General features: G+C 47.6%; 5 protein-coding genes across 5 annotated transcripts; 2 read left to right on the top strand and 3 right to left on the bottom strand.

Moving 5' to 3' along the window:
- Positions 1-210: 210 nt before the first annotated feature.
- On the bottom strand, positions 211-1,782 carry LY89DRAFT_584041 (mitochondrial carrier; the record flags this gene model as incomplete). The annotated part of the gene is made up of 3 exons (XM_018209245.1): positions 211-814; positions 862-1,331; positions 1,381-1,782. 3 exons carry the CDS (start codon positions 1,780-1,782, stop codon positions 211-213), a joined length of 1,476 nt encoding a protein of 491 aa, XP_018071919.1.
- A 154-nt stretch (positions 1,783-1,936) lies between these two features.
- On the top strand, positions 1,937-2,895 carry LY89DRAFT_645119 (ferredoxin; the record flags this gene model as incomplete). Its single annotated transcript, XM_018211865.1, has 2 exons — positions 1,937-2,443; positions 2,496-2,895. Exons 1-2 carry the CDS (start codon positions 2,166-2,168, stop codon positions 2,893-2,895), a joined length of 678 nt encoding a protein of 225 aa, XP_018071918.1. The 5' UTR covers positions 1,937-2,165.
- A 252-nt stretch (positions 2,896-3,147) lies between these two features.
- LY89DRAFT_645118 (Rrp15p-domain-containing protein) lies at positions 3,148-4,002 on the bottom strand (the record flags this gene model as incomplete). Its single annotated transcript, XM_018211864.1, has 1 exon — positions 3,148-4,002. The coding sequence occupies one exon, from the start codon at positions 4,000-4,002 to the stop codon at positions 3,148-3,150; it is 855 nt and encodes a 284-aa protein (XP_018071917.1).
- A 194-nt stretch (positions 4,003-4,196) lies between these two features.
- On the top strand, positions 4,197-6,108 carry LY89DRAFT_696935 (signal recognition particle protein; the record flags this gene model as incomplete). Its single annotated transcript, XM_018216869.1, has 5 exons — positions 4,197-4,274; positions 4,321-5,490; positions 5,650-5,717; positions 5,774-5,937; positions 6,053-6,108. 5 exons carry the CDS (start codon positions 4,197-4,199, stop codon positions 6,106-6,108), a joined length of 1,536 nt encoding a protein of 511 aa, XP_018071916.1.
- A 921-nt stretch (positions 6,109-7,029) lies between these two features.
- On the bottom strand, positions 7,030-8,184 carry LY89DRAFT_668872 (uncharacterized protein; the record flags this gene model as incomplete). Its single annotated transcript, XM_018213057.1, has 3 exons — positions 7,030-7,145; positions 7,201-7,825; positions 7,939-8,184. The coding sequence occupies 3 exons, from the start codon at positions 8,182-8,184 to the stop codon at positions 7,030-7,032; spliced, it is 987 nt and encodes a 328-aa protein (XP_018071915.1).
- Between the last annotated feature and the right edge of the window lie 3,160 nt (positions 8,185-11,344).

Below are 11,344 nucleotides of genomic sequence, written 5' to 3'. Positions count from 1 at the left end.
GGATCAATTGATACATCTCGATCAAGGTAGCTTGAGAACTTGATCCAGCGGAGAATAGTGTCAATTGAACCACGCATATAACTTGACATGGGTACTTACAGAACGTGTATATACCGAAGATACAGAGTTGAGTTCCGATCATATACCCCAACTCCCCAACCTACGATTCCGACTCCAAAATTCAAATGTTGGTATCATGTCTCTATCATCTCAGAACTCACCACTAGCGTTATCAGCATTTACTCCGTTCAATGCTCGAGCACTCCACATTCCCACTAGACCCCACATGCCAACTTTCCAACCTCTCCATAGACCTGGTAGACCTTGGCCTTTCTGCTGTTTCGGGACCTGCTTCCCTTTCACCTTCTTCACAGCAGTTGAAGTCACAGGAGTTTCCCTGACTCCTTCTTCGCGTACTATTAACCACATAGTGGCCATTACGCCTCTGTACTCGCCAGGTTTGACAGTAGTTTCAAGGTCTCCTTCCCATTGGCCATGTACACGCGCCATTTCAACGTCTTCTTTCAACGCAGCTACTTGTGCTCGTCGCAGAACTGTCTCCAAAGGAAGTTTCAGAAATAGTTCGACCGTTTTTGACATGAAGTTGGCTAATACGTATGAATTTGGAGTTGTAACCGGATCGATGCCAAGATGGGAGCGTAAAAGTAAAGGTGTGGAGTGAGAGATCGTGGGTGTAATCATTGAGTGCAATACAGTTGGGACAATCAAAGTTGTAGGGCACAGATATGACTGCAAGGTGCGTAGTTGTGACATCAACGAGCGCTTCGGAGCAGATGTTGGAGTGATGATTAGCCTGCAGATAATTAGTATTAAACGACAAGAAGGAATCATAGGGTATACTTGGTACGTAAGAGGTCCAAAGGAGCAAGTATGACCCCAGCAATGACAGCGGCTCCAATCGTGAGTCCAAGAGACGCCCAAGGATAAGGAGCTCCAATCATTTCGGCAGAAGCTTCAATCCCCATATTCAACCCAGAGTCGGGAAGATTCAGAAGGGCAGAGAGGAGTCCTCTTGACCACTTCTCAATGGTTTGAAGGAGGATATTATACACGAAAGTCGAATTCGATCCTTTCCATACACCCCATGCTCCTTCCTTGGTCCATTCTTGTGACACAACTTCTAATATAGAATCTGGTTTCCTGAGAACTAGCTGATGGCCAGGGGTCTTCGTTGCCTTTGGCAAAGGAGGGGAGTAACGAGGGTCACTATCATGCCGCCGTCGATGCCGTGAAGGAGAATATGAAGTAGCAGACGGGGCTGAAGAAGTAAAGTATGCTGGCTCGTCAGGATCAGAGTCATCTGAAGGATACTACATAGGAATTAGCAAACTATCTGCAGCTATGCCATCTCTCACTTACGCCATCATAAATGGAATCTCTGTAGGATGACCGCTGTGAGGGTGTGTCTTCTGCCACTTGAACTGGATCATCGTCCAAGGCTTGACACCTGATTTGTAAGATAGTCTTTGCAACATCGAAGGGTTGAGCAAGGAGTATGCTCATGTACTTGTAAAACCAGTCGTCTACCTGCTTCCTTACGGATTCCAGAGCAGAGGGCGAGGTATCTGAGAGATAATCGGAATAGTCCATCTCTGAGAATATATCGCGTGCAGATGACGCGTAGGACGCAGCGCTGCCATTTCTTGGTCCCAGTCCATGTGTTCCAGAGCTCGTTGTATTTGGAAGATCTTGTGATATACCGATGGATGGCGGTTTGTAATATGGTCTTAGAGGATTTGGCCCATCTCGAGAAGTCGACATACTGGCTGGTTGTTGGTTACATCAATAGGGAGAAAGGAGGGCTCGTATTTGTTTCGAAGAGCGGACCAGCTTTTGGGCAATATGCAAGCTTTCTATGATGCTGGACAAGGATGACATCTCCATCGCGGCCTTTTCGCGAATTGTCCGACAAATAATTTTTAGAAAGCATGTGCCTCTTTCAACACCAACAAAGCAACATTTCCACCTCTACCAATTGATTGCGCCCCTCCTCGGCGCAGTCTGTAGTTTAAGCTGAGCATATCTGGCTTCACATTTGTTTTCACAGAATCTGCCATCTGCAACAAAGCCCCCACGAAAGTTCCTATAGCTGCGGACGCCATCTACGGTTTTTACCCCCTCACGAATTTTACACATTACGAATAATGCCTACTACGAGAACTCTAATACGGGGCCTATCAAGCCTTGGGCGACCAGGCGGACGAAGCCGTCACGAAATATGTGCTCGAACATCCATAAGCCAAGCTCGTTCGTTCTTCTCAACATGTAACTTAAATCCGGCTTCCCGAATATCATCCCATACCTGTAGCCAGACAAACGGTAGATTTGCTGGGGGTTCAGTCACAAATCATGCGAGACGAAGCTTCTCAGCAAGTTCAATCAGCTCCCATGGCCATTGGGAGCCTCCTAAGGACGGAGAAGAGTGCGTCCAGATTATGCTTGGTTGTTTGGAAGGCATGCTGATGAAATCCCAGGATTTATGTTACATTCATTGACAAAGATGGAGATGAACACAAGATTGCAGTCAACAAGGGCGACAATCTCCTGACTATTGCACAAGGCAATGATATTGAGATGGAAGGCAAGTATACAGGCTGCATACTGAGGGGCGAGGTTAACAAACAACCAGGTGCCTGCGAAGGATCATGTTCCTGCTCAACATGCCATGTCATAGTCGAGGACGAGACAATGTACGACAAGATCCCGGAAGCAACGGACGACGAGAACGATATGCTGGACTTGGCTTTTGGTCTCACAGAAACTTCAAGACTGGGTTGCCAGATCGAGATGACGAAGGAATTGGACGGACTGAGGGTCAAGTTGCCTTCAATGACCAGAAATCTACAAGCTAGCGACTTCAGTAAGAAAAGCTAGATTTGCGGACTGAGCGAGGAGACAAAGATAGACTATGTGAACTGAGCGTCCATACCCAGGCGCTTTTTTGCCGTTGGCATATTGAATTGGAAGATAGGAACAAACTATCTAGAGGGTATCATAGCCCATGTACAAAATACTAACGACCTGTACATCAGCCTCTTTGGGAGACTTAGCATCAGCGTTTGATTTAGGAATAAAACGCCAAAATCCCAGCTCAACGCCATGATATGCAAGCTTTTCATGAATTCGTCATGCTTCCTCTATAGCGCCAGCCTTCAAGGAGCCACCACCGCCAGCAATCAGATCCAAGAATCCCTTCTTGCTCATCTCATTGACTCTCTCTTCACGTCTTCCCTGTCCCACCAACCCTGTTTCTCGAGCACCTCGAGCGGCTTCCTCTCCCTTGATCTGCGCTGCTCTGACAGCATTGAAGAGCTTGACAACACCTCTTTGCGCAGTCTTTCTTAATCTCTTCTCCAATTCCATTGTCTCTTGCACACTTGGCCCCTCTCCTCTCCCATTGGCAGCATCAAATGCTGTACTAGCACCTAATACATCCTTGACTCTGCCTTTCTCTAACGCTTCCCTTTTCTCTGCCCTCATCTTATGCCGTGCCTTCTTCTCCAATGCCAAATCCGTGATCTCTTTGCTTGCTTGTATAGCGGTCGCACTGCGCGAAAGCACTGGATCGCTGCGCTTCGACGTAGACAATTTGGAGCCCAGAATCTTCGACATCGAGGTCGCAAATGCTTCGGGGTCATTGCGCTTTCGTTTTCGTATTAGGTTTGGGTTGTCATCGTCCTCATCCTCCTCCTCTGAGCCAGACTCCGAATTCGAATTTGAGGCATCCGTGACTTCTTCGACATCGTCTTCAATCGGAGACTCATCGTTGTCCTCCGCCTCTGCTGCGACCAAGTCTGTGACATTGGCGTCTTCCTCATCCGACTCTTGCAGATTTACTGCTTTGAAATCTTGGCTGGTCGTTTCTTCTTCGTCTGAAGAACTGTAGTAATCGGTTTGCTTCTTGAATTTCTTGACAGGTCGCGAGACTTTTCCTTTCATTCCATCCTCGACCTTGCGTTTCTTCGAGATTGGGCCGGGCATCTTGATCAATGTTGTTGTTTCGATATTCTTTGCTTGGAACTTCAATTCTCGAAAATAAAAATATCGATGCTACTAGCCGGATCGGATGAACGATTTCCCGGCGCTAGACCCCGCCATGCTCACAAGTCGCCGCTAGAGTAGATATTGAAGTTCCACATAAACACTCTTGAAGAAAGTATCTCAACTCTAGCAGTATGGTTCTTCAAGACCTTGGACGGCGCATTAACGCTGCCGTCAGCGACCTGACAAGGTCTGCAAACTTGGACGAAAAGGCAAGTCGTACATACTGTTCATCGTCCCCATTCTAACAGATTCCAGGCATTTGATGGCATGATAAAGGAGATCTGTGCAGCCCTTCTCGAGGCTGATGTCAATGTACGATTAGTTGGGAACCTGCGGAAGTCGATCAAAGCCTCCGTCAATTTCAAGGAACAAGCACCAGGTGTCAATAAGAAACGGCTCATTCAGAAAGCTGTCTTTGACGAACTCGTCAAGCTCGTCGACCCTCATGCCGAACCATTCAAGCCAAAGAAAGGAAAACCAAATGTTATCATGTTTGTTGGATTACAAGGTGCGGGAAAGACGACAACATGCACGAAGCTGGCGAGGCATTATCAATCAAGAGGGTTTAAGGCTTGTCTGGTATGCGCCGACACGTTTCGTGCAGGTGCATTTGATCAGCTCAAGCAAAACGCAACGAAGGCCAAAATCCCATACTACGGTTCTCTGACGCAAACGGATCCAGCTGTGGTAGCAAAAGAGGGCGTTGACAAATTTAAGAAGGAAAGATTCGAAATCATCATTGTGGATACTTCTGGACGACATCGACAAGAAGATGCGCTGTTCCAGGAAATGGTGGATATCCAGACTGCTGTCAAGCCCGACCAGACTATCATGGTTCTCGATGCTAGTATTGGGCAACAAGCCGAAGCGCAAAGCAAAGCTTTCAAGGAGACTGCAGACTTTGGTGCTATCATCATCACAAAGACGGACGGTCATGCAAGCGGAGGTGGAGCTATTTCTGCCGTAGCTGCAACACATACTCCGATAGTATTTATTGGTACAGGAGAACATATGTTAGACTTGGAGAAGTTCGCTCCACAGCAATTCGTATCGAAACTGCTTGGAATGGGCGACATGCAAGGTTTGGTAGAGCACGTACAGTCTCTCAAGCTCGATCAGAAAGATACTATGAAGCATATTGCCGAGGGAGTCTTCACTGTCCGAGATCTAAGAGACCAGTTGTCAAACATCATGAAGATGGGCCCACTTTCTAAGATGGCTGGCATGATTCCCGGGATGAGCGGCATGATGCAAGGCATGGATGACGAAGAGGGATCTATGAAGCTCAAGCGGATGATATATATCTGCGATTCCATGACAACTAAGGAATTGGACAGTGATGGCAAGATGTTCATTGAACAACCCACACGCATGACCCGGATAGCTTACGGAAGCGGTACCAGTGTTAGAGAAGTCGAAGACCTGGTATGTATAAATCCGCCCTACCTTGTGTTTGCTATTCTTCGACGGGCTGGGGCTTTGAGATGAGTCTTGAGAAGTCGTTGAATACTTGTTCCCAAGGAGCCCAGCTCCTCCACTTTTCAGCTTATAGTTGTCTAAAAACTCATACTAACTTCTTAAAAGTTGACTCAGCATAAAATGATGGCAGGTATGGCAAAGAAGATGGGAGGAAACATGAAGAATATCCAGAGGTGAGCAATTTTCTCTTCTAAATTTTGTTGCGACATGCTAATGAGAGTGGCAATAGAGCGCAAAGTGCTATGGGTGGAGCCAACAAGCAACAGCAAATGGCTGCAATGAAACGCTTGGCCAGTATGGGAGGTGCCGGTGCTGGAGGTGGAATGCCAGATATGGGTTCACTCATGAAAATGCTTGGAGGTGGTGGCGGCGGCGGCGGCGGGATGCCAGACAGTAAGTCAAATTCCCTGTTACGAAGGAGTCAGAACCCGAGCTCTCAACTGCCTAGGAGATCTTGATTCCTGTCCTCTTCGCTTACTTGCCGGGAACTTTACTGATTTGCCAATAGTGTCAGCAATGATGAATATGATGGGTGGTGGAGCTGGACGCGGAGGCCGACGATAACCTCTTTCTGCCTATCTCGTTGTATTTGGGTGCATAGGTAAAGGGAAATGCATAAAGCGTGGCGTCTAGGTTTATAAGGAAGACATAGGTATCAAGTCCTTCGACATTTCACAATGTATTTCGGCCCACATTGTTTCGCAACCATGATTTGGAATTGAAGTTGTGACTACATGTTTTCCAGCTCCTCCGATCCATGACACATGCCTTGGCCCAGAAGCTTGTGTCTCTCGGGCAATTGCGAAGTTGAGCAAAGGGACAAGCTGCAGTCAACATCTCTATTCTCTTAGATCTACTCGCAAGCGACCCTTAGCCCGTCGACACTGTGCTTCATCTCAAGCAAGCTTATTGGCTCTCACAATAATTCTTTCCCACCTATATATCCATACAACACGCTCTCAGCTAAGAACCTCTGAACCAGAGGGGGAATTTGCTCTCGTTAGATGATCGACACTTTTGGCCCTGAGAAAGAAATCTTGCAGTCCCTGCAGATTAGAAAAGAGGAAAGAATGTAGGCTAGGGATATCAGTCCAGAGGTCAAGCATTATTTGCCATCGTGGCTGAAAAAATGTATCAAATTGTGCTAAGCATTATATTATTCAATCTTAGACTTAACATAAATCCATATATGTACTCTCAAGAAAGACATAAAGTCATTCTCAACAATAGTACCTTCAAAACAAACTCCACATTGCCCCCGAAATTACAAACCGATGTCCAATCTAGCATGAAGAAGCTGGTATAAAATATTGTTTCATCATCATTATAACGTAAATCGTAGAGCCAAGACCGCTGACCGCAAAGATTCGATAACCTAACTACCTAGTCTGCACAACCGACAGGTAAACGTATAAAGACACAGATGTGTGGGACCTTCGCGTATCCTCTCTCCAAGGAGCGCGAAACCGAGCCAGAGGTAGGCTGCTAGTGCAGAAGTGCAGCTCCAGTCCACTCTAGCGGGAAGATAGTATCGTTGGTGGAGCCTTGAGTATTCTCAGGGTCGTGGTATATAGTAACCACGACACCTCTCTCATCGATACCTGCACAGAATCCTCGTTAGAATGTCGGGCAGCAGAAGTAGAGCGATCGACTTACGTCCATCAATCCTTCCATGATCATGCCAACGACCACGTCGCCATGCCCGATCAGTCAACAGCACCGTATCAAGATCTGTCGACTCGCATGAAAAAGCTATCAACCCAATCATGATAGCTAGGTTGCCTGCTAGTCCGCCGGCAGGAACTGTATGGCGATTTCTGTAGGACGTCAACCCTAGAGCATTGATCCAAGTCCCACTACCTGCCAGGCGTCCCTCCTGACCAACTTCTTCAACGCGAGAAAGTGTGCTCTCATGTCGAAATGTTAACGGCCACCATCTATTGTGGGGATCAATCGATTGTTCCATGTGGCGGCGACTTGCATCTCCTGTTGCTACCAGGAATTGAGTGAAGTTGTTGCACCAAAACATAGTTGATGCTCTGTATTCCGTGAGCTCGTTCCCGGCTTGTGACCACCATTGGTTGTTGAACCATTGGCATTCGCGTGCGGCGGAGACACGACCGCCATCCGCCCATCTGTATATTCTACTAGGCACCTGCGTACCAAATCCATTGCTACGAATAGGTGGATGCCAGTTCCCGTATTCGTCCACTCGGGGTGGTTCGCCTCCCTGTAATAGTAGCTCGAGGTCAGCAAGCGGCACCAATAGCTCAATAGTACGCTGAAAGTATGTTTGAAAGAATCATGTTATTGGTAGAGATGCCTGCAAGGCAAGTCTGAACACAGGTGTTGAGACGAGAGGGAGCTCAATCTGGTCCCTGATAAGCAACTTACTTGCGTTGGTTCGTCATTCACTGGCAACTCATTGATCGTGAACAAGAAGCTTGGAGGCGGCCATGTTTCTTCGACTGACTCTTCTTCATATGCCTCCGATAGCTCTGGTTGTGGCGGGAGGGAATTGTACGAGTCCGCTTTCGAGTGCTTTCGTTTCGACTTCTGCTTTATTTTAGTGGTGTTCGAAGTATTAGCGAAGAAGCACCCACGCCACTGGAACGGTCGGATCTGGAAGACATCTTGCATGCAATCTAGGTTTGGGGCAGCTCAATGATTGATTACCAATAAAACACAACTTTGAAAGATGATAAAACGTAGTAGACAAGAGAAAAATGCCCTCTGCGACCTAGATATGATATAAGCTATCCTGAGCCCGAGCTGGCAGACTCCAAGCACAGCACATTGCCCAGTATCCAGCACAAATGTCCTCGTGATGCTTCACGATTGGCGTGATATGCTTCACCATTGTTGTGATCCTAGTTTGAGGATGCAGGCGTGCTTCGTTCATGCAAGATTGGTTGGCATCGACGGGTGCAGATGGACGAGAGAAGGCCAGAACTCAAGTGCTGATGATCTGCACAGAGACATCCTTAATCGGTCGCAGGAGACTGGTTTCCAATTATGACAACGACTTCGTGTTTGATTGCAAGAACGACTTCAATAAAACTCTTTGATGTTTACATTTTCATGTTGCATGGTGAAAATGTTATGTAAAGTAAATCTCAGCACTTGCCTTGGTTTTCGTCCGCTTCGGATTGATGGGAAGGGCATGATTTGAAGCCGTCCACTAGGTCCAAATGGCTGAAGGTATCTGCAGCGAGAACATGCATCCTAGAACAAGCCACGAGTTGCCGACGTCCCAAGACTGCAGTCCAAGCACCACACCTATCCTGGAAGGTGTGGTGCCAGCATATAAACAGAGGGAATACCTCGGGCTCTCATCGGCCGACGATCACAAAGGCAGTATTGAAAAAGCCATTGGTGGTTTCGAAAAAGGGTATTGACCCTCATCAGGAGCATAGTAGGTTGTCGTTGTGTGCGCACATTGTGGATGCGAGAAAATCGCAAAATAGGATAAAGCCGAGCAGGAAGTGGGGCACAGTGCACACAATCGCAGTAGCCATTTATATTTCAAGTCTCGGGGGAACTTGAAGTCGGAACGACAACACTGCAAAGGGTCTAAACCCCGGAGCGCGAAATCTCGACTAGTCCGGGACAATGGGAATGGGAAATGCGGCTCTGCGAGGGAGCTGGCGCGGCCCATCTATAACTTTGGCCCGTATCGCCCACGAAGGTCGTGAGAAAGTTGCGCGGTGTGATAGCAAGCGATGCTGTGATTCGACGTTTCTTTGCAGTGCAAAACGTTTCTCAATGTCGGTGTGGGTGACAATCTGACGAATCAAGATGTCAGGAAAACCTGCAGAAATGTTTAGCGACCATCGAAAGTTCGAGGTACTGAACAGGCGGGAAAGAGTTTAACAATACATATTGCAGAAAGAGACAATGGTTCTTGGGATGTCTGTCTTCAGGACAGTGTTTGGCTCGGAGAGGAAGTCATTGAGGTGGGCATGCCCATCTTATATTTTGCCCTCCTGCACCAGAAAACAAGGGTCAGCTGCCCTCGCATGCAATGTCGCTCTTCGACGCCCGACTCATTACTGAGTGACGGTCCTCTAGCTCGGCTGCCTCACTTTGCCTCGTTATGCTCGATGTACCAGCAACAAGTCGGATGGCCAATTACACACCCAAGTACCCAGCTAAATCTAGTGTCGCGTCTGCCATGCAGCAATTGGTCCGCAAATGAGAGCGCCTCAATAATAACGACGGTGGCTCTTTCAAGGTGTGTGCTCCGTTTGCGAACCACTTGGTTCTGACCTATCGCTTTCCGTCGACAATGGGATGAGAGGTCGATTTAAAGTTTTCCCCTGCAAGGCCATGTTGCTCTGATGTTCGCATCAAAACAAGCACAATTGATTGGCTTCAAGCCTCCGTTGCTTACTCCAAATTCGGAGGCACTTTCTTTCGAGGCTAGAAGAGCATGTAGCATGTCAAGTGAATTTCGGCGCAGACCTCCAGCCGTGGCTGCTATTCGCAAGCATCAAGCAAGTCGGTAAATGCTTCCAGCACCAAGATTCCTGTCCGAGTAGCGGAAGACTTGTGAAATGTTTTCTTTAGGGATATAAATCCGAGCTGAAAACTGGTCTGGTGCAAGCGGTGACAGTTTGTATCGATTGGTTTTAGATAACGAGACGTGGTCAAGGCGTTGGGCCAGTCAATGATCGAGTAGTTGATTCGACGGAGCTCTTCAGATGCTAGCTGACCAGACAGTGATGCTCAGAGGCGCACCCAAATTATGAGAGAGCCTTCGGTGCCAATCTGGGGATCGTGGAAGGTCTCATCAAGGGACGGGCGTCCGGGATAGTCTTTGAGCGAGCATAGTTATATCGGCAGTACAGCTGATGATGAAGGCAGGGCCTTGATGCTATCGGCCAAGAGGTATCGAAGTGGTATTTGAGACCCTCAAGTGAGGTGCTTTAGAAAGAACACGCAGTAGTCGAAGTCTTCCCCAAAACTTTGATGCATGGCGGGGTAGCTGGAGCTGCACCCACAGGAACATCATTTTCCAACAAGGTCAGGGCTTAGATGGATATTGTTTTCATCGGCGGAAATGGCTTTTCATCTCTCTCGCCGCGGAATGTACCTAGGTCTTTCGAATCTTGGAGAGGGCATGATATAGCGTGCTTGGGATATCTGGAAACTCTGACATTCGAGGGACGTGACGCGTATGCTGGAAGCTGACCTCAGCTCGAGACGCGATGTTGCCTGCTGTGGACTGGAGGGGATGAAGAGAAGCACCGGCCTCATAATGAGAGTTCTTGGTCGTACAGATGATTTCCTGTATGGAAGGAGATGACTTGTAGGAGAAAAGAGCTTGGGCTAGCGAGAGAACCGCAATTGGCGCCGGCAAAATTCGGGGAAGGTGCTCCGCACGTGACTGCATCACATTCGACACTTCCAGATTCCGGTTCCAGTTCCAGATTTAGCTCTGGCCGTGTTTGGTTCCTTGAGGGTTCTTAGACGAGATTGCTTCTCTTTTCAGATCAAAAAGTGTTTGGCAAGGAAACAGTTCCAGTTTGAGAGCTTATAGTGCTGGCCTCTGAAACCAAGCGCACCCGAGCATCGCCCAGGTCAAGATTTAGAAAGAATTATGTGCTTATGTTACAGGTAACACGGTATTCTACTAAGCGGTTAAGTAAGTACCTAGATATAGGTGGGTTACCGATCCATTGATACTAAAAAGCATCGTAGTAAAGATTTACGAGTTTACTAGAATGCCATGCCGGACTATTTACTATGTCAACACGACGAGACCATTAACTCCGCAAAGCTCTGCTCATTCGTTTAT

This window comes from Mollisia scopiformis (assembly GCF_001500285.1).
Source record: "Mollisia scopiformis unplaced genomic scaffold LY89scaffold_11, whole genome shotgun sequence".
Lineage (NCBI taxonomy): Eukaryota > Fungi > Ascomycota > Leotiomycetes > Helotiales > Mollisiaceae > Mollisia > Mollisia scopiformis.
This window is presented reverse-complemented; position numbering and strand designations above follow the sequence as displayed.